Source organism: Homalodisca vitripennis, chromosome X (genome assembly GCF_021130785.1).
Source record: "Homalodisca vitripennis isolate AUS2020 chromosome X, UT_GWSS_2.1, whole genome shotgun sequence".
Classification (NCBI taxonomy): domain Eukaryota; kingdom Metazoa; phylum Arthropoda; class Insecta; order Hemiptera; family Cicadellidae; genus Homalodisca; species Homalodisca vitripennis.
In genome coordinates this window covers 132405636-132427451 of record NC_060215.1, presented here as the reverse complement: position 1 = coordinate 132427451, position 21816 = coordinate 132405636, and the positions used below count along the sequence as shown (strand labels likewise).

Genomic DNA, 21816 nt, shown 5'->3' with positions numbered 1-21816 from the left:
CAGATGTGTTTTTTCAATATAAAAGCCATAGCTAAAGTGTTATAATTATCTAACTTTATTTAGTAAAAGTTTTTATTTTAAACGGTTAAGAATTATTCAAATGTACAATTACAGCTTTTGCGATTCTCTGCTGAGCTCCAATTACATTCTAGAACAATAAGTAACCTAATATTTCTGCACGCTGTTTACTTTATTATTATAAATTCAATATATTTATGTCGAAGCCATAATTAAATACAAAACTTTATAAGAGGAAAGATTTATATTTATTCCTGCCGTGCCATTAATTTTTATTTATAAACCATATGAACAATTGTGTTTGCCCCTGCATTAAAACCACTAGATGATGCCCTTTCAGCAATTTTGACTTGATACATCCAGATAATAAGATGTAATAGATTGAGCGTAAGAAAATATATTTTAGGAGATGGGCACGTGGTGACGTGAAAGTCTTATAAAATTTATCTTGTTTTATTACCGACATTACTGAGTTAAGATTTATCTTTCACTGTTCAAAATCTCTTTATCTTACACTAACATTTACCGCTAAGATTTTGCTGAAGTTACAACACCAGCTGTGTAGTATATAACATATAATGTGGGGATTAGAAATCTTCAACAGTACGTATTCATAAATGAAAATAAAAGTTGTAAGTCGCTTAGGAATGTAAAGTCGTACATTTATGATAAATATTCACTTAGATGTGAAATGAAAATATAAATGTGTTCTAAAATGCATCATAAACAACAACAATAAATTTTAACAATAGTTGGTTCAGATTAGGAGAGTTTGATTATTGAGTTCTTCTCAGTTTGACTATTAGGTTGTAGGATTTCTGAAACATAGTTCCCACTGTGGTGGAAATACGATTTACGTTACACCCTCAACGAAATTGAATATCAAATCAATATAATAGAGGATGGATCAACTATTTTTATCAACTAGGAATTTCTGTCTTTTTTTATTGTGAAATTTTTAATTTATACGGATTTCATAATATTTGAGTAAGTGTATTATTGAAATTTTAGCTCTGTCAGAGTGATGGTAAAAATGTTTTTTTCTAATCGAGCAGGTCCGAGGAAAGTTCCTGGACAGAGCTGCCCGGTCTGTGAAGCTAGTACGCCTGGCACCGGACACCCGCTACCTTATTTGTGTCCTTGGCTTGGGTAACTGGGGACCTCCCCTCAACAGACAGCAGGCCAACATGAGCGGCGATGTGTTGCTGGGCGATCCTGTTCCACACTTGACAGACTCGCAGATGAGTCGATGTACCGAGGTAATACTGGACTTCATAACTTGTAGTTGGAGTTTTACCTCCCCTCAACATACAGCAGGTCAACATGAGCGGCGATGTGTTGCTGGGCGATCCTGTTCCACACCTGACAGACTCGCAGATGAGTCGATGTACCGAGGTAATACTGGGCTTCATAACTTGTAGTTGGAGTTTTACCTCCCCTCAACAGACAGCAGGCCAACATGAGCGGCGATGTGTTGCTGGGCGATCCTGTTCCACACTTGACAGACTCGCAGATGAGTCGATGTACCGAGGTAATACTGGACTTCATAACTTGTAGTTGGAGTTTTACCTCCCCTCAACATACAGCAGGTCAACATGAGCGGCGATGTGTTGCTGGGCGATCCTGTTCCACACCTGACAGACTCGCAGATGAGTCGATGTACCGGAGGTAATACTGGGCTTCATAACTTGTAGTTGGAGTTTTACCTCCCCTCACCATACAGCAGGTCAACATGAGCGGCGATGTGTTGCTGGGCGATCCTGTTCCACACCTGACAGACTCGCAGATGAGTCGATGTACCGAGGTAATACTGTGCTTCATACCTTGTAGTTGGAGTTTTACCTCCCCTCAACATACAGCAGGCCAACATGAGCGGCGATGTGTTGCTGGGCGATCCTGTTCCACACCTGACAGACTCGCAGATGAGTCGATGTACCGAGGTAATACTGGACTTCATAACTTGTAGTTGGAGTTTTACCTCCCCTCAACAGACAGCAGGTCCAACATGAGCGGCGATGTGTTGCTGGGCGATCCTGTTCCACAATTGACAGACTCACAGATTAGTCGATGTACCGAGGTAATACTGTGCTTAATAACCTTGTAGTTGGAGTTTTACCTCCCCTCAACAGACAGCAGGTCAACATGAGCGGCGATGTGTTGCTGGGCGATCCTGTTCCACACTTGACAGACTCGCAGATGAGTCGATGTACCGAGGTAATACTGTGCTTAATAACTTGTAGTTGGAGTTTTACCTCCCCTCAACATACAGCAGGTCAACATGAGCGGCGATGTGTTGCTGGGCGATCCTGTTCCACACCTGACAGACTCGCAGATGAGTCGATGTACCGAGGTAATACTGGGCTTCATAACTTGTAGTTGGAGTTTTACCTCCCCTCAACATACAGCAGGCCAACATGAGCGGCGATGTGTTGCTGGGCGATCCTGTTCCACACCTGACAGACTCGCAGATGAGTCGATGTACCGAGGTAATACTGGGCTTCATAACTTGTAGTTGGAGTTTTACCTCCCCTCAACAGACAGCAGGTCAACATGAGCGGCGATGTGTTGCTGGGCGATCCTGTTCCACACCTGACAGACTCGCAGATGAGTCGATGTACCGAGGTAATACTGGGCTTCATAACTTGTAGTTGGAGTTTTACCTCCCCTCAACATACAGCAGGTCAACATGAGGGGCGATGTGTTGCTGGGCGATCCTGTTCCACACTTGACAGACTCACAGGTGAGTCGATGTACAGAGGTAATACAGAGCTTACTATCTTGTAGTTGGAGGTTTGCTCAATAAACACCCTTTACAGGTGTTATTTCATAACCTTAAACCCTGCCGATTTATGAATCGACCAATCGATATAAATCTCGTGTAAACAATAGGATACTCTAAAATTTTAAATTACATTTTATATAGTGTAAAAACATGTATTATACAATGAAACCATTACTTTTGTATTCCTGGACAATGGACATCTAGTCAAATGGTGTATATTACAAACACATAGAAATAATATTTTCATAAATGCTACAGCGATATACTTTTCTTTGTAATTTTTAACGCCGTTCTTTGAAATGATATTTTAAAATATTATGGCAACACAAATAGACTAAAATTTACCTTTCATCTAGAAACTATGCAATTTTCATTCTTTATTGAAAGCAATGAAAGGTAACTGAGACTAAATGCAGAGTGGATGAATAAGTTAGAGCTTGTACCCCAACGTGCTAGGACTAATATTTAAATATTCAATAAAAAACTTAAAAACTTTCAAAACTGAATAGTAAGGAGAGTTATAATTTATGTGATTTATAAGTTCATGAGATTGTTAATAATTGATATCATAGGTCACCTTAAAATTATAGGTCACAACATATATTTTTATGAAATAATCCTAATAACCTTGTCCAAAACAACTAATATAAATGCTTTTTAAAAGACAATTTTTAGCTCAAATGGCACAAGATATAAAGTTTTTTTTAAATGTACCTCTAAATTTCATAGTTATTTTCAAATAAAATTAAAGGAAAATTTTAATTTGCATACAAATAGCTATAAACTATTTTCACGCTATGGAGGTTGTTTACTGTTTAATGAAACATTAGCAAAATACCAATTATCCTATTTATTATAAATAATCTATCTATAATTATGTACCAGTTGTCTTGTCATCAACTGAAACAATTCTATGGGAACGAAAAAAGTCTCTCACATCTCTAAATTGGCACACTCGTGAAAAAATCTAAATGTGTACCATATAATATGGTTCTATGACAATATTCACACCTGAAACAATAATCAAGTAGCTATTGAAACATTTAGGGCTACACATTCAGCACATATGACCAAAGGAAATTATCTCCAACATATTTATGTAACAGACCACTGGGTATTATATGAATTCAATCCAAAAATATTATGTAATTGCGGCAAAACAAATAAATTAATCAACTAAACTAGTTGTACGAAATTTTGTCTTATACTTTTATCCACACGTAATATAAATAAATTAATTACTAATACATTTTGTTATATATGTTTTAGGTGAGAACACTAGAAGGTGAGGAGGGTCTGGAAAATCTCGACAGAGGGAGAGGGTCTATTCTTACCCGCCGCCTTGGCCTCATTATTGGCAGCTGCATGGGATTCGTTGTTTTCATTGTATTGGTATCCATTCTAGGATATCTGAAGTTAAAGAAGCAGAGAGAGGTGGCCAAGCGTGAACAACCTGGGCCCGCAGAGTATTTGTCCTACCGGCACTTCTCCTTGCAAACCGCAGATCCACTGGGCCAAGGCCATGGCACTTCGATTTTGAATTCCTAGCCCTTATACGACCCTCAACATGAGAACAGCCTGGGCACGCAGAGTACCTATAGTATCGGCACTTCCCCTTACAGAACGCCGAGCCGCTGTTCCACGCTCACTGCACATCGACTTTGAATTCCTAGCCCTTGTACGACCCTCAACATGAGAACAGCCTGGGCACGCAGAGTACCTATAGTATCGGCACTTCCCCTTACAGAACGTCGAGCCGCTGTTCCACGCTCACTGCACATCGACTTTGAATTCCTAGCCCTTGTACGACCCTCAACATGAGAACAGCCTGGGCACGCAGAGTACCTATAGTATCGGCACTTCCCCTTTCAGAACGTCGAGCCGCTGTTCCATGCTCCCTGCACATCGACTTTGAATTCCTAGCCCTTGTACGACCCTGAACATGAGAACATCATAGGCACGCAGATTACCTATAGTATCGGCACTTCCCCTTACTGAACGCCGAGCCGCTGTTCCACGCTCACTGCACATCGACTTTGAATTCCTAGCCCTTGTACGACCCTCAACATGAGAACAGCCTGGGCACGCAGAGTACCTATGATATCTGCACTTCCACTTCCAAACCGCCAAGCCGCTGTTCCACGCTCATGGCACCTCGACGTTGACCTTCCAACACATATACGACCTTGAAGACGAGATGAATTTTGGTCTATATATCTAAACTATAAAAAGACTAGTTAAAATGTCCGTAAATAATGTTACGTAGTGTAATAATTTATTTGGAATCGAACTAATAGTTAAGTGTGTTACAAGTTACATTAAGGATTAATGAGTTTATCGAAAATATATATCTAAAATCTGTAACTATGTGAAAAGTAACGATTTTAAGTACAATATTATCAATGAAACTAAAAAAGATATTCATTGTTTAATGTCTACATTTCTTATATTTGTGAGGTAATAGTTATAACATTACTTTAAAACGCAAAAGCTGCTGATGGTAAGCTAGAAAGGACATTTTATGAGCACAAATTATTTTGCTAATGTTTCGTGTAACCAAGTAAATTGAAATAAGCATGTTTAATCTAATTTGCTGTGGAATAGAACACAAAAAAATTAGAACTATTCTGGCGCCTCGAAAGGTTTTACTGATCTACAGTTGTATGCACGGTATCAAAATAAAAATATTTTTAACGGTAATACGCTCCTCTGAGTATAGACCAATAAGGTTCTTCATCATCATAACACGAATGTGTAAGGCTGTGACTAATACAAACTCTCGTTTTTATAATTAGTTCGTAATATTAGATCGTTTTATTTTGGGAAACACGTAAATAAAACTCCTATTACCACGGCCAAAGAGTGATCTCGAAATATTTTATTCATTACCGTTAAAAAAATAATAACATGACTTTTATTGGGAGTGAACGAAAAGAGTGTTTGTTGATGTGTTTTTCCTCTAAACCTGTTAACAGTACTTAATTCATATTTTTATTATATTTTGATTTTCCATAAACCTTTTAGAAATTTGATTAATAAAAACCTGGATTTAAATTTTGTATCTCGCTTTATTAGTAACATATAATGTGAAACATCTTCAAATGCATTCAAATTAAAATAAAAAGAATTGGCACATAACATAAACCTAATTGACCTGTTGTATTTTACAATATTTCGTGAAAATATGTAATAAAACAGGTGTTGTACTTAATTCTTGCATATTGCACTTCATTTATTAAAATAAGGCAACAGTCAGACACAAAATTGTAAACCAGCTATAACAAAATTGTAAACCGGATATACAAAAATTTTAACGGTTTTGCTAAAGATGCTCCTTTCGTTTCCAACAGCTGCCAGTATAGCTTAAGTGCGTAAATGATGTCGGTGCTAGAGACAATTACTTATTGTGTGTCCGAGTTAAGGTAAGTAATATATATCTGTATTGGTATCTGTAAAAGTCGCTTCTCTCCTCCGAGGTATTTTCTATTTTATATTCTGAAAATATTAAGTATATTCATATGACGATTGTTATTTTATTCGAATATTCTCCTTATAGTGTATAGGGGATTAATAATTGGAACACCAATTCACGATAAATGTTACACTTATAGTTTTACATGGACGTACACTTTAAACCTCACTTTTCCTTATCAATGTCGTGGAACATGTTGTACATATTTGCTCAATCGTCTATGTGGGACTGGCATTTCATTGACTGTAACTGAAAATACCGTATGGGTGTATAAGATGTACTAACACTCTCATATAACTTTTATACCTATAATTTTGTCGTAATTTTATTAAATTTTGTACAGTTAAAGTTATAATACCTGGCTACTTTTTTATGAATTTTGTACATACGGAGCCCAAAAAACTGCTTATTAAAAAGTAAACCAAATTATATATAACATCTCCATGAGTTTAACCTAGATTGACATATAAGTTGTGACAAATATTTGCAGAATTTAATATAATGATACTTATTTTATTGTTATTACTTTTCCTTAAAGGAAACTTTTATTTTTATTTGTTTTATAAAAACAGTTTAAAAGTTTATTGTGCAAGTCTATATTTATATATAAATTAAATGTTAGTAAATACTGTTATTAAAAACAAAGTTAGGGTAATTGTTATACGGCTTGGACTCAAACTCAATTTTAAAATTAATGAAATTTTGAAACCACGTGTTTCAAACTATTACAATCCTAGACCTGTAACGAGAACTGGCCATGCATTTTATGTAATTTTTCAAATATTATAAATACTTTATTAGAAATATAAATGAATTGAAATATAATGGTATATTATAGGAATCATTTCAATCAAACGACTATTTAGGAACACGAGTTATATTTTGTAATAGTATTTTTAAGATTTGGCTTACTAACGTATTTTCCATAATTAATGCAACATTTCTACTGCTATATCCAATTAAATTAAATTCCTTGTATGAATAGTTATACCTAGCTCAACCAGTATTGTAAACAGCAAAGTTAACATCTTCCGTATGTTTTAATATAGAATATTGAAAACCTGCCTAAATTCTTTGAATTAAAACTTAGTACAAGCAATGTTGGAGTCGTGTATTGAAATATATACATATTATATAGAATATATACGTATATTTTTTTAATTGTACAATTTGTATGAGTGTTAAATTAAACATATTCATAGAAACTCATATGATTTAATCTGAAAAGAGAGTACGTAATGACGTTAAAAGGTTTTGTAATTAGGTAGTTACAGTGGTTGTTTAAAAGATCACAGCATATTTATTTTGATCGAAAGCTTTGTAATTATGTTAAATTTTTGATGTCAAAGGTATTAGTAGTGAAAGTTGTTATGTTTAAATCCAATAAAGCGATGGCTAATGTTGAAATTTATCATACCTGAATCCTTGAGACCTTTAAGAATATTTAATTATTGAGACGCATTTTTACTCTTGAATATTGTTACAATATTTCCATAAGGCTTAATAGTAACACAAGTATATTTATTCTACAAGGCTTAGAAGTATTTGTTTTCTATACATTGCTGTTGTATAAATATGATTAGTTCTATATAACACGTATGCAGTAGACCTTGCTAAATTTTCAATGTTGGAACGACCGTGAATGAAAATCTATAAGCTCCATTTAACCATAAACAAACCTCGTTTAGGAAAATGAAGATACTAATGTATTTTGTAATTTATAAAAATCTTAAAGTTATAAAAAAATTAATGAAAATGCATAGAAAGAAAATATTTTGAATGCAAAATGAACATTAATTACAAGTCTGACAAAAGTGTCACTGCTTGGTGTTGGACAATTAATTACAATAGGAGAAACATTTGGGTTCATTACTAAAATATATGATAAATTTACTAAAACATAAAATCTTAAAAATTATTTAAAAACAAAACTGATATTTAGGTTCTTATAATTCCAACATATGAATCTAAGTATTATTAAAATATATAATAAATGAACTACGTAATGTACAAAATAATACATCAAAGGGTTTTAAATAAATTCACCGTTCCACTGTGTGTCTTTATATAATATGGTCAGAATTATTAGTCATACATATCTAGAAGAACAATACCTACTTTTTAACGGCCTCTAACATTTAAAACATTGGACAGAAAATAACTTCATAATGATAGCTCTTAATTTTAAAACCCGTTTTAAAATACTGCCTCCTAAATATCTGTAAGACAGCTCTGTCAAAGCCAAATCGTGGTCTTCAAATAAATTTTATTATCGTATTATCAGGTATAAACGGAATTTATTATGCTATTACTAATTAATATGTTATATAATTGTATATTTTATATAATATACATAATTATATATTATATGTTATATAATTAATATGTTATTTCTCCATATAGTATATACAAATTATTTACCTTCAAATGAATAAAGATTATTATCGTTCATTAGCAAAATAATCAGCAATACATAAATTAAGTAAGTCCTAATTACTAAATACTCTAAGTAGTATCGTGTAACGGATTTGTCAGTTAAGGACTACAATATCATTTAAAATCAAAAGCATATGTGACAAAGGAATTTGTAATCCAATTTTTAACCATCCACACAAAGCAATATCTATTTAACCTCGTGAAATATTTTTAAATCTTATGCTGGAACGTCACAAGTTGGATTGTCAAATATAAAATAAGGAAATTAACTCTATTGTTTAATTATTATTATATAGAATGCCAGTATACTGGAAAAGAACATATAATTTTAACATACAACATATTATTTTAATAACAAGTTTATTCAAGCAAATATATTTTTAATTATTTAGAACTACAAAAGTAAATTCTTCTGCCCGCAATTTTCATCTTTCTTTATAAATCGAACCAATCTACACATTATAAGCACAATTTACAATATACCCCTACTAAACTTATGGTTTAACAAAAGGAACTACCAGTTACGTAATTTATTTATTTAAGCTGTTTAATTATAAAAAAATATAATTACTAGAAAATGATCTAAAATCTTTTTAAACTACTGAAGTCTTGAACATTTTTTATATGATATAATAAATATAAATTTTAATATAACAATTAATTGCTGGACGAATAATAAACAAAAATTGTCCACGAACACAAGTTATACATGGCAAAGAAAAGTTTATACGGCCAAATACCAATACCTGATAACCAGTATCAAAGAAGTAGTGATAAAAAATGTCTCTTCACTGCAGTAGAGAACAATACATGATGCAATCACAAAAGGTTAGTGGAGTGATACAAAAAACACTTTGTACCCAAGTAACACGGAAACATCTAAACAGGGAAAAAGATGGTTGTCAGGGAGAGACGGAAGTGAAGAATTGGCGGACGCTCATATAGGCTAGTGTACATAATCAACCTAATCTCGTACATTTTAGTATATTTGCAGTAATACACAGATTAAATTTGCTTCAAAATGAACGAATCAGAATAGTTTAGGCCACTTCTTATAATATCAGACCTATGTATTTTTAATTAGTTATTCATGTTGGAATCTGTCAGTCTTAATTAAGTAATAAAATTCTATATCTTTTTTATTATTAAAGGAATTTCAAATAAAAATTAGTTTCTTAGAAGATTTTTATTATTTTAAATTCTCTATACAAGATCATGTTCTACTCCTTGTAACTTAAACTTGACTAAAAATTTATATATTTGAATATTTTAAAACCATTTGTATGTATTCGTTTACTACTATATTACATACATCGTTAAATTCATTTTCTAATTACATTTTGTAATATACTAATGCTAGTACACTTTAAATACAATTTTAATTTATTATTCCTTAGTCTATTATATAATATTTTCAGTCAGTGATAATCAATTTAATGAAATGTTTTCTATTATCATTATTTTTATGAGATGTATTTTCTTCTTCAGTGTAAATTGTTTATGTATAAGAAGTCTTAAAATATCATAAATATTTTACCCTACTTCTCAAACTGAATGTCAAAGACACAGGTCATATTTATTTAACCCTGTATTATTTATTAATATATGTATCATATAAATTTTAATTTCTATCATGTTTTGTTGTTATAAACATATATTAAAATACTTTTCCTGGGATAAAATGCAAAATACAATTAAGTACTACAATTACTTAAATCTGCTTTTATTTAATTTCTTTATAATAATTTGTAGTTATTCACTAGTTTAGTTTTCCAGTACTACTATTAAATAAATATAGGTTAAATACAGTAACGTCTGATGCACCTACATATATTACATGTTACATCTGGTAGGATGTAGACGCCCTGTCAGTTTGACTAAGGGCTGAAACTCCAATGATTGATAACCAAAGACTGCATAATACTAAAGAGGTAAACGTTTTTACTTTATTAAATATAATGAAATTTTACGGCTTGTAAACTGGAATCAATTCTCACTTGGGATGTACAATTTTTATTTACTAACATGTTATCTACACAGGCTCTGATCAAACATTTCCAAAACAACATTTGTAAAAAATTGCGAAAAAACAGATGTAGAATTAAAGTAAGAGTTTCAATTTATTTGTATATTATTTTGTGTAAATTTGAAAAATTGTGAGTAATAACATGATCCTAGTTTTAAAAATATTTAATTTATAAGTATTAAGAAACAAATATGCTAGTAATATGAGGTTAAAAAATTGATTAGGACTGGATAAAAATATGATCAACCCTTAGCGGGTATTAAAGAACCAGAATGTTTAGTGATTGGTCTGAAAAAAGTTTAAGCTCGATTATAACAGTAAAAATTGACCTGAATCTCAAAAGTGGCCTGTATGAAATTAATGTAATTCTTGGGTCATGGAAAACTGAATCATACATTGGACTACTGAAGGCAGAATTTATGATGATATATTTTATGTAAACATGAGATGAAAGATATTCTATATTGATAACAGACCGACACAACGAGCGAATCAGAGACATAACAACAAAATCAACCACAGCATAAACATGAGTTAATTCAGTGTTATACAACTTGAGGAAGGTAATTTGTAAGAAGGTAAAACTATTTTCCTTTGTCAATATAAGCTATACTAAAGCAAAATTTTGGAACTTTGTATTACATTCAAGCAATCTATAGTCTGTAGTCTATAACTCCCTGTAAACTATGTGTATGCGTTGTCTAAAGACGTATCTGCAATTAGAACATTCAGAGTTATGACATTATAAAAATGAATATCTTAGTTGGAGTGTTATTATTATATTATTTATTGGTTATTAAAGAGCCCACTTCATACACTTTTAAATGCATTAATAGTTTCTAATCTGTATTATTCCGTTTAATGTTTCTTTCGTATCATAAATAATTGAATTTGAGGAATTTATGTATTACCTTTTAACCGTAATTGAATACAAATTGTTATAAAAGGTAAATTTTTTACATGTACATACTGAGATCATTGGTAGGTTTACCTAAACATAACGTCTAAATCGGGGTTTTTAAACCTCGTACTTAGTGTGAAGACACTAACCAGCATAGGTAATTTATACTATCTAAATCTAACAACCAAACCTAAAAAACAAGTAAATGACAAGTTTAGTCATGGTCGGTAATGTATCGCATGCGGTTACACATATGTTTATGTTTTTTCTACGGTAAGCTTCTGTGAATGTAACAGGCTTTCTCGCCTTTACCGTCGCGCATTTATTCAAGAAATCATAAATACTACATAAAAATATCGTTAAGCTCTAATTCAGATGGACGAGTGATATGCACATGTCAGTAAATCCTGTTTCTTTCACAAGGTTACCATTTTCTATTTACTTAACATATCACTCATCGCCAAGACTGCAAATGTAGCAAACAGCTAAATATTTCTACAGTATGAGTTAACGAAGTGTAATTGGGTAAATTTCAACTAGAGTTATGTTACTTGATAATACCTTGTAAAATTAGAATGAATTACCATTATAAAATAACTTAATAAAAAATGGTTCATCTAAATAAATTCGGTGCTAGAAAAAGTAAGTTGGATATAGATTTACGAATAAAAGATTTAAAATTTAATATTAAATGTAATAAAACGAGTCGCTGACACGGAAATACGTCTATTTAATCAATGCTGCACTACTCTCTCTGGGCATCAGGTCGGTTGGTTCTCCCCTGAGATCGGCTCACTCCATCACAATAATGGCATTTTCACATGATTATAATTCCTAATTTAGGGTTAATATGATAAATAAGATAAACAATTTATGGCTTAGATTGGCAATAGGTAAGGTTATCTACTACTCACACCTAATGGTGATAAGTTTAATTCAATGACACATGCAGACAGTAAATATCCTCAATGACTGACGTTTATATATCTTAGTATCTACATATGACCAAAGACAAATAAGTAATTAAAGTTTTTTTAAAGTTAAATTTAAAGTTTTCATTGGAGATCCATCTGTACTTAAACATTTCAATTGCTATTCTTCAGCGATATTGAAAACTGTAGTGTCATAAGTAAATAATAGTAATCTCAAATCAACTGTCTACGTCTAATGTTAATAACGAATCTAATATTAACAAAATAACAACTTAATCTTTACTTAACATTTAGTAAAGATGGTGAATTTATTTTTATAAGTAACACAACTTCAAACTTCTGATATCGTTATATATCACTAAAAAGGAAATATGTGTAAATAGCTTATATGCATACAACACAATAATAACCACAAAGTTGAAAGTTCTCTAATAAAGAGTTATTTTCCCTACCTGCTCCATATAACTACTTTACTTCGTTATACAATGCATACAACACTATAATTACCATACAATTTTAAGTTCGTAATTAGATAAATATTTACACTGGAGGTTGGAATTACGCCAGCACACTTTTTCTACCATTTTACAATTGAATGCAATGCAAAAACACAATAATAACCATTTAATTGTAAGTTCTTCATTAAAGTACCCTGGCAGCTGCAATTACAATATTGCTGTTCCGCTATAAACTAAACAATTGGCCACAATAAAGGGTGCTATTATAACCACATAATTTTTAAGTAATTCTTACAATAATTTTTACCTTAAACAACTACAATTTCTCTATTTGTTTCCTGTCCCACCCACCAGTTTACAATTGGCTACAATCCAGATAACACAATGATAAAAATTCATTTGAATGTTCTTTATTAGAGATTTAATTAGTCCAGGGCTTGCGATTACACGATTGCTGATTTGCCAGCTATTCTACCATAGGCTAAAATAGAGATAACAAATTAATAATCACTCGATATTAAGATCTTTATTGAATTATAAAATATCCTACAGGCTAAAATTTCACCACCACTATTTTACAAACTATTTTATAATTTGTTGATAGAGATAAGACTCACTACAAACCCCTCAAGTCTAAGCTATTTATTAAATAACTATTTAGCCTGACGGATGAAATTACTATATTGCTCTTCTACCAGCTATTCTACAACAGGCTAAAATTAAGATACAACAATAATTGACAGTTCTTCATTAGAGAACAAATGTACTCTGTTGGATACAACTACCATCTCTATTATGCCGGTCAATCAACAATTAGGTAAAATGGAGGTAGCACGATAACACCTTCTGTATTTAATTTTCTGGATGAAAGAAATATTTACGAATGTTCCTGCAATACAGTTAACGCCTGCTATGAATAAAAATATGATATAACTATTTACAATAACGACTGTGTTACGACATCGCTGTTCTACCAGCATTTCGACAGTTGGTTTCAAGACATATAACACTGTATTAACCACTGAATTGAATGATCTTCATTAAAAATATATACGACCTTGTGGCCGCATGTTTTCCTTCGCTATCTTGCTAGCTATTATACAATTAACTACCATAGATGTAACACATTGTAATAATTATCTAATTGTAATTTATTATTCAAAGAATTACTTACTCAAACTAAATCATTTACACACGCACTCTCTTTCTGTCTCTTCTGCCACCCACCTTACAACAATTGGCTATAATGCAGGTAACACAATAATAACCATTTCAAAAAAGAACTTTTTAACTTTGCATCTGCAGTTGTTCAATATATTTTGTCACTTCCTTTTCTGTAATTGTTTTGTTATTTTTTAGAAATAAGTGTATGCAAGAACACATTTGTAAAAAGACTGTTAAAATTAATGTTTTAACTACAAATACTGGAAAGGATATTAATGAAATTTTTTATTTACAAAACTTTTGTTTTATGTGGTTATGTTATTATAAAAATATTAAAATGATAAAACTTTAACAGATATTAAAAACTCAGCCTATCTGATTTGTATTAAACAGAGTTTAATTTATCGCGTTATATGTTTACTATATTACATCTTGAAACATTACACGTCCTATAAACAGAACAAAGAATTACATAATTTTCTTCGATTAACTTATCGACAGTGTGGTGACGTTAATAAATATCTTCCATGCCTATAAATATGTATTTCGCCGTTATAAATTAAATTGGACGAAGCGTGGGTAATATGCCCATACTAAAATGGAGTTTGATTTTATAAATAAAGTTTATAAGAAAAGGAGTGTAACGTAAGATATTTTAAGCAACTTTAACGCTCGTAAAACTTATAATTTTGTTATTTACATATGATTTATAATAAACATGAGTTACGATAGTACTTAGAAGATAGCAGTAAATGTAACAGAATATGAAACTATTGTGACTTTACTAAGGCTAAATGTTTAAAATAAATTAGGAAAACCTTTTTGATTACTATAAAAGCAGATATAGATACTTAAAGTACAAAGCGTACTGAGTTTAACGTAAATTTAACCTTTCCTGCGATTAACAGGTTGGTTTAAGATTAAAATATCAAAATAATTGTTTAGAAATATTAGTGTGATGTGTATTTGCTCTTTTAATGTATTAACTGAAGAGGAAAGATTGAATGTTACATTGACTCATTGCTTCGGCTTACTGCAATTTCAAGACCGATCCCTATTCAAATCTTTTTTGTCCAATCTGATGGGCCACTGGCCTGTGCGAGGATCTTTTGAATCGTAATAAGGGGGAGATTCGATACATTGCAAATTCGATGGCGTTTTTTGGACCAGCATAATGCAATCATAGTTGTTACAACTTGATTTTCAAGTCGTACATAAGACAGAAAGTCGCACTAGGGTAGACAGTGTTTAACATAATTTTGAGCTTTCTGTGATAGCTACATCGTTGTGTACGATAGCGAAAACCTCTTTTACAAATTTAAGTAAAAAATATACGAAACCTCCTTTCTTTCATATTTTATTTTTACGGTTTTGTAATTAAAATTACACTCTTTTTTAATTTAAATGATTAAGACATTGATGTTTTTTTAAATTTAAGAGAATATTAGACGTAAATTGGTGACGCATTAATGGTCACTTTTCATCTAAACACTAATTACGTACCTAAAATACCCGCCAAACATTGAGCACATAGCGGTGGAGTACATTATTACGATTCAAAGTTGCCTTAAACATTTTTAGAATGAAACAACTTATGTTCATAGATATTTTTACATCTGTATTTGGGCCAGAATACACTTTATAACAAGCTGGTGCTTCATAACTTGGTTCTGGTGCGAAAGTTCAAGCAATGCATCCACACTCTTTTAACATAGATTCCAAAAACAACTTCAGAGGTTTCTGAATGACATTTAATAGCACACGGTTTGCACTCTATCTACATTCTTAAGTGCAGCGTTTGACTTACTTTCATATTGAAGAAGCAGAAACTGCGGAGGCTGTTTATTTCTGTAATTTAAGAATATGTTGCACAAAAAATTGAACAACTATTTTTTACTTAGTTTGACACTATGCTGAGTAGTGTCTAAGACTGACAGTGTGATACAGGTTAACCAAACCCATGCTTGTCCCTCTAAATGCAGTAGTTGTAGTATATTATCGCAATAAGCGTTTTAATATTTACAACTTTTAAAATACATCCAATAATTTCAACATCATTCTGAATAGTTTTTAGACTGACAGTTTATTGAAAGTTACTCGAGGACACATCATGAACCAAAAAACCAGAATTATTATTTAAAACGTACTTAAGCACAAACCGTACTAATATTGATGCGTTACCCCTGAATTAATTTTAGTTTAAAAAATGTTGTTGCAGTTTTGAAAGCTATGAGAATAATGAAAGCTATCATATGGGCCTCTTTATTTTCGGTGGAACAATTTCTAGTTAAAGAATTGATAACTAAAGTTCAAAAGTCCCCATTAAAATTAACTAAATATAAATTTTTTGACATGTGTATTAACTTTACCAACAAACCCTTGTCTTTATATTAGCCAGAGTCTTACAACTAAAAAAATCAGATGTAGCTATTATTTAACTAACCAATTTTTAATAATGATGTGTTTGTCTTAAAAAGAGCAGAGTAGAGTAAGTACTGTATACTGTTCGTACCATTAATTTATATAGAAATTTTTGGTGCGTTGAATCTGGGACGTTTGAAATTATGGTTACAGCGAATCCACAACCAAAGAAATAAACATTTTTAATCTGTAAATTATAGCAAAAATCGCGTTTTTGTTGGTTTGGATTAGCAGTTTTATGAACCCCCCCCTATAAAAATTATATTTACTAGTTTGTTGGGCAAGAATAAATTTTTTCAGGAATGTTTTGAAAGTGAGAAAACCTAGTACATGAATGTTAACAACCTCTTCAAAAATGAAACAATTTCATCACAATTATATAAATTTTTCTAAATTTCTTTCAAATAAGAACTGGCATTAGTCTTGTTTAAATTTAAAGATATCATTGTCATAGCGAAAATTCATAATATATGAAAGGTAAGTAAAGTAAATTAATACTGTATTGGTGGTCTTAATCAACTTGTTAAAATGATTAGCATAGAAACAAAAGGTGGTAATATAGCTTCTAAAAATCAATAACACTTACATTATAACTCAATGTATGCCAGTATATATGTTGCTCATATAAATCGTTGGTGTAGTTTGTAGTTAACCCAGTCAGGATTTGTTTTTAAGAAAACATTTAACTCAAAACCAGTCAGCATTTAGAATATAATTCAAAGCTACAACTACTGTAGGAATAAATGTTCCGATGAGTCAATAGATGCTGGTGATAAAGGTCTAAATACATATTTCTCAAAGCCTAAATTATATAGGGCAGTTTATTAAATTATATCATCTTATCTAATATCCTTACTTAGATTGTTTCATACTCATGGATGAAGTGTTAAGAGTACATTACAATAATAATTTAATAACTATAATGTAAACCTTTTCGTATCTGATGCCAGTTGATCTGAACATGTCACTATGCCACACCTTTGAAGTAGAGGTAATCTAACTGTCTATTTTGAGGCTGCTAGATTGTAGGTAAAGCTTATTTAATATTCATTAAAACAAAGAGCAATGTCATGTGGCAGTGAGGGCTCGGCAGGTGAAAAATACGTACAATTTTAAAACAATATTAAAGTTATTAAAGCATTACATTAATAGCTATTGAAATCATTGAGAATCTGCTAGAAGCCACTCAATTTACCCTGAATCTGGTTTAATTTTAGAGCTATGCTAGTCAAAATTATATTAGTTTTACATCGTTCGTTTTCGAAGGTGGGAGGATAGTAAAGCAACGAAATATTTTTTGTTTATTATTGCCTTGTTATTCAAGAAATCAATTTTTGGTATCACCAGAGCTATCGAAAATGTTATAAAAACTCTTGTAGGCTATTTTATTTTCGCAAACCTTTGCTTTCCCTTTATTAATCAGAATAACTATAAGATTTATGATAGATTTTATCTTACAGATCTCATATGCGTAATTTATAATAAATGATTTGTTACACTTTTAAAAATCAAATGCCATCTCACCTGTCTTTTATTATCAACCCAACTGTAATACATTTAAATTACCTAAATAGTATGAATAGTTTAATATTGCCAGATCATTTAGCAAATAACCGTGGTTGAAGGATTTTGTTAGATATAGTAAAAGCAACACGTTTAAATCCATACCACAAAAATACTGACAACTTGTGGTTAGCTGACTGAGAGGCTTGTGGAGTGGAGATATGGCGTGGGTGGAGGTGGAGGTGGTGGTTTTGTGGGGTAAGAGCAGGCATTAAAGGAGAGGTTTATTCAGCGGTCGAAGGGCAGGTAACGGCTTGGGACTAATTTCCCAAGGTGGGTTTTCTGATTTTTATCTTTCTTCTTGCAGTGTTTTCCATTCTGATGGCCTACGTTTAGTTGACAAACATGTAACACTTAAAGAAATAAACAGATAATCTTTTCTACTGAAAGTGTTTTAAAGAACAAATACATAACTATATATGTCAGTAATAATGGGAAAAAACTCTCCAATAAAAATAGATAATCCCTTTTTGTAGCGTAAAAAATTTTAAAAACTATTCCCACATAAGTTGGATGTATCATAATGTTTATGAAGGTAACTACACAAGAATATTTACAACCTATAATTTATTACTTGACATTTTTCCAAATCGTTATATTTGATTAGATATTTTATTAATAAGGATGCATTAACGACAAATCCTTTCCCTAAGTTAATCACAATGAGATCCAACAAAGATTAGGGTTTTATTTCAGGCAATTCCAGCGGTGCGTCTTATCCCTTATAATAGAATGATGTAAGCTTTTTCTAGCAGGGTTGAGATTTAGCAATTATATCATATTTCCTTACATTCATTATACGTTATACATATCTGAGTACACCATTTTCATATACTTTCACTGAATTATAAATTTTATTAGCCACCCAGTATGGACAAGGAAACTAAATATGGTATAGTTGCAGAATTACTTCCCTAACTATTAGTTTTGCATCAATCACAATATTTTTTGTAAATACACGGAGATAGTTATACATAGCGTAGCTATATTTGGAAGGACTGATTATATTTCAACGTTAAATTTAGCTCCAGTTCAATTTCATTTTATTGGAATGTCCGGTATCTGACGCTGTCTCAGACTTGACTCCTGGAATCTGGATTAATTTTTTTCTGAAGAGCTCAAAAGCAGATAAGAGGTTTACAACGAACCCTTACATCGTAAGACACCAAAAAACCTATAAAAAGCGAAGTGACTGTCTCATGCCCCATCAGGTGCACAATTGAGTGCACTACTATGTTTCTGACACAATGGAGCAACGATTTTTGGACATCTTTACACAACCATGACTCCAAATCTCAGGAGTCAAGTCTGAGACAGCGTCAGATAGCGGACGTTGCAATAAAAAAAAGAACAGGTGCTAAATTCACCACACAAAGTAGCTAAATAACTAGTTTTGTAATTAATTAAAAATAAAATTTAGGTTATTGCTAAAAGAGTCCTAAAAAGTTGTACAGTTATTGCGTGTAGAAAATCAATGTAAATTTATTACTTTGTACACTCAATGTATTAGGTCGTATGTGGTACACTTTTACACATGCTAGCAGTAAATTGGGCACCATAATTCACAAAACGAATTGATTTCTTTCAGATATCACAAGAGCACTTATTTAACCTGCACCTAACCAAATATTACTTGATGATACCCTAGATATTATGATTCACAATAGTAATTGATATCTTTCGTATATCACATGAACACTTATTTTAACGGTTACTACATTTAGCCGAAACTCGTCATGCCAGCAGAACGTTGTGTACTATGATGTACAATACTAATCGATATATTTTATATAATTAATAATGAGTTTTAAAACTGCAACTAAACAAACGTCAGCGTATTAGCAGTACCTTGGGCACATGATTCAGAATACTGATATATCTCTTATGCAGTAACCATGAGCGGTCCAAAACTTTAATAATCACATTTTAATCATAAATCAACTTCCTTACCGGTCTATTCCTATCACCAACAGACTCACTGATCAACAGAGATATGATAATGTAAAAATAAATGCTTTAACTCCAATCACACCAAAAGAAGAGTTCTATGAACCAATATACGGATCGGCTGGAAACACCTACTCTGAATTCTGTTTTTATAAACATATTCTGTCGTATTATTTTTATAATTGTTGATTATTTCATATGTACACAGCTTAATACTTTTTAATCTATATAAGTACCGAAGAAGGTTAGTATAGGGATCGAAACCGCGTGTGATTAGAGTGATTGGAAATTAAGGATGTTACTATTTAAAAGCTTAGCAAATAATTTAATAAATGATCTATGCTCAAAGAGTTCAAACGTTTGAAAGCTAGTAAATGATTTAAATGATCATTGTATAGAAATAAATGCAGAGAAGTTACAGTGATTACGCTTAAATGGTGGTCCAGCCAGAATTCTGGACTTTCTGCACATACACGAAGGATAAGCTAAGATTATAATCAATGCAAATGTTATTATCGTTATTGCATGGTAGGAATATAGCAGAGAGTAAAAAATATAAAGGAAAGATATCAATAGTGGCCAAATATGAGTTGAGGTGTCACTCATTGACTGCTATCATCACGAGTGAATACCCAAGGATGCATGGATGAAGACAGGCAGCCAAATTCGATAGTTAGACATGGAAGCCCTAGTATTACATAACGAGAATTGTCATGTAATGGTATTGGATGGCAACTATATTGAAAGGTCTGAGAGAAATGACATATACTACTTATTTCAAGAGAGAGAGGCGAGACAGGTAGAGATCGAGACAGATGTCCTGGCAATTAAAAAGGTTTGCAAAACACTAATTATGCATCAGATACCCAAACAGTTGCTAAGAGAGTTTTGGGTAAAGACTTTTTTAACACTATCTGCAGTTGCTTATTTAACGAGAACATATGAATTGACCACAAAGAGTACCTCCAAATTTCTATTTTATTATCTATTGAGTTTTTTTTTATTTACGTATAAATATATTTTAAAGCAAAATTTCCTTATTTCCTTATAGAGATTTTTACAATTTCTATATATTGAATGTTTTAATTGAATTGCGTGACAGAATTTCTTTAACTTTCAAACAAATACTATGATATATCCATTATTCGTGAACTGAATATATAAGTATAATGTCGCGTCCTATGCAACTGTAATATTTATTTTACAGCGAAGTACTTGGTTCTACACTGTTTTGGTATTTATCTAAAGAATATTGTTTGTTGAAGAACACAAGCAAGTAAGTTTTCATAACATTTTTACTTTTCAAGAATAAAGACTTAAATTTATAACTTTGCAAGAATTTTGGTTTACATTAAGTTAGACTAAACGAAGGAATATTATTCTTTTGAAGTTTTAGTAGAAAAGAATTTTGGACATGCTTAGGACATTTAGAATTATATTTAAGTATAAAATATATTTGCAAGACTTTGGATCTCTTGAAAGTTTTATTATTATAAGAAATATTTTTTTTTACATTAATTTTGTAACATAAATTATTTAATTCAACAGTAAATACCAATTGAACAAAAACAATTTACATATTACCTAATTAAACGGGTTTTATTACTGGAATAGGAAAGTTGTTATTTTATATTTACAACAGTATAATAATTATAAATATTCGAAATATCTCCCAATCAATCCGTAAGGCAGATAT

The 21816-nt window shown here is 31.6% G+C and overlaps 1 protein-coding gene across 1 annotated transcript in view; it reads left to right on the top strand.

Annotated features, from left to right (window-relative positions):
• Positions 1–7683, top strand: part of LOC124369867 (protein artichoke) — a 36192-nt gene extending 28509 nt beyond the window's left edge. Inside the window, exons 3-4 of the mRNA XM_046827999.1 lie at positions 1074–1277; positions 4070–7683. Of these exons, the coding sequence (XP_046683955.1) occupies positions 1074–1277; positions 4070–4348 (483 nt within the window). The 3' untranslated portion in view covers positions 4349–7683. The remainder of the gene's footprint in view (positions 1–1073; positions 1278–4069) is intronic.
• The last annotated feature ends 14133 nt before the right edge of the window (positions 7684–21816 follow it).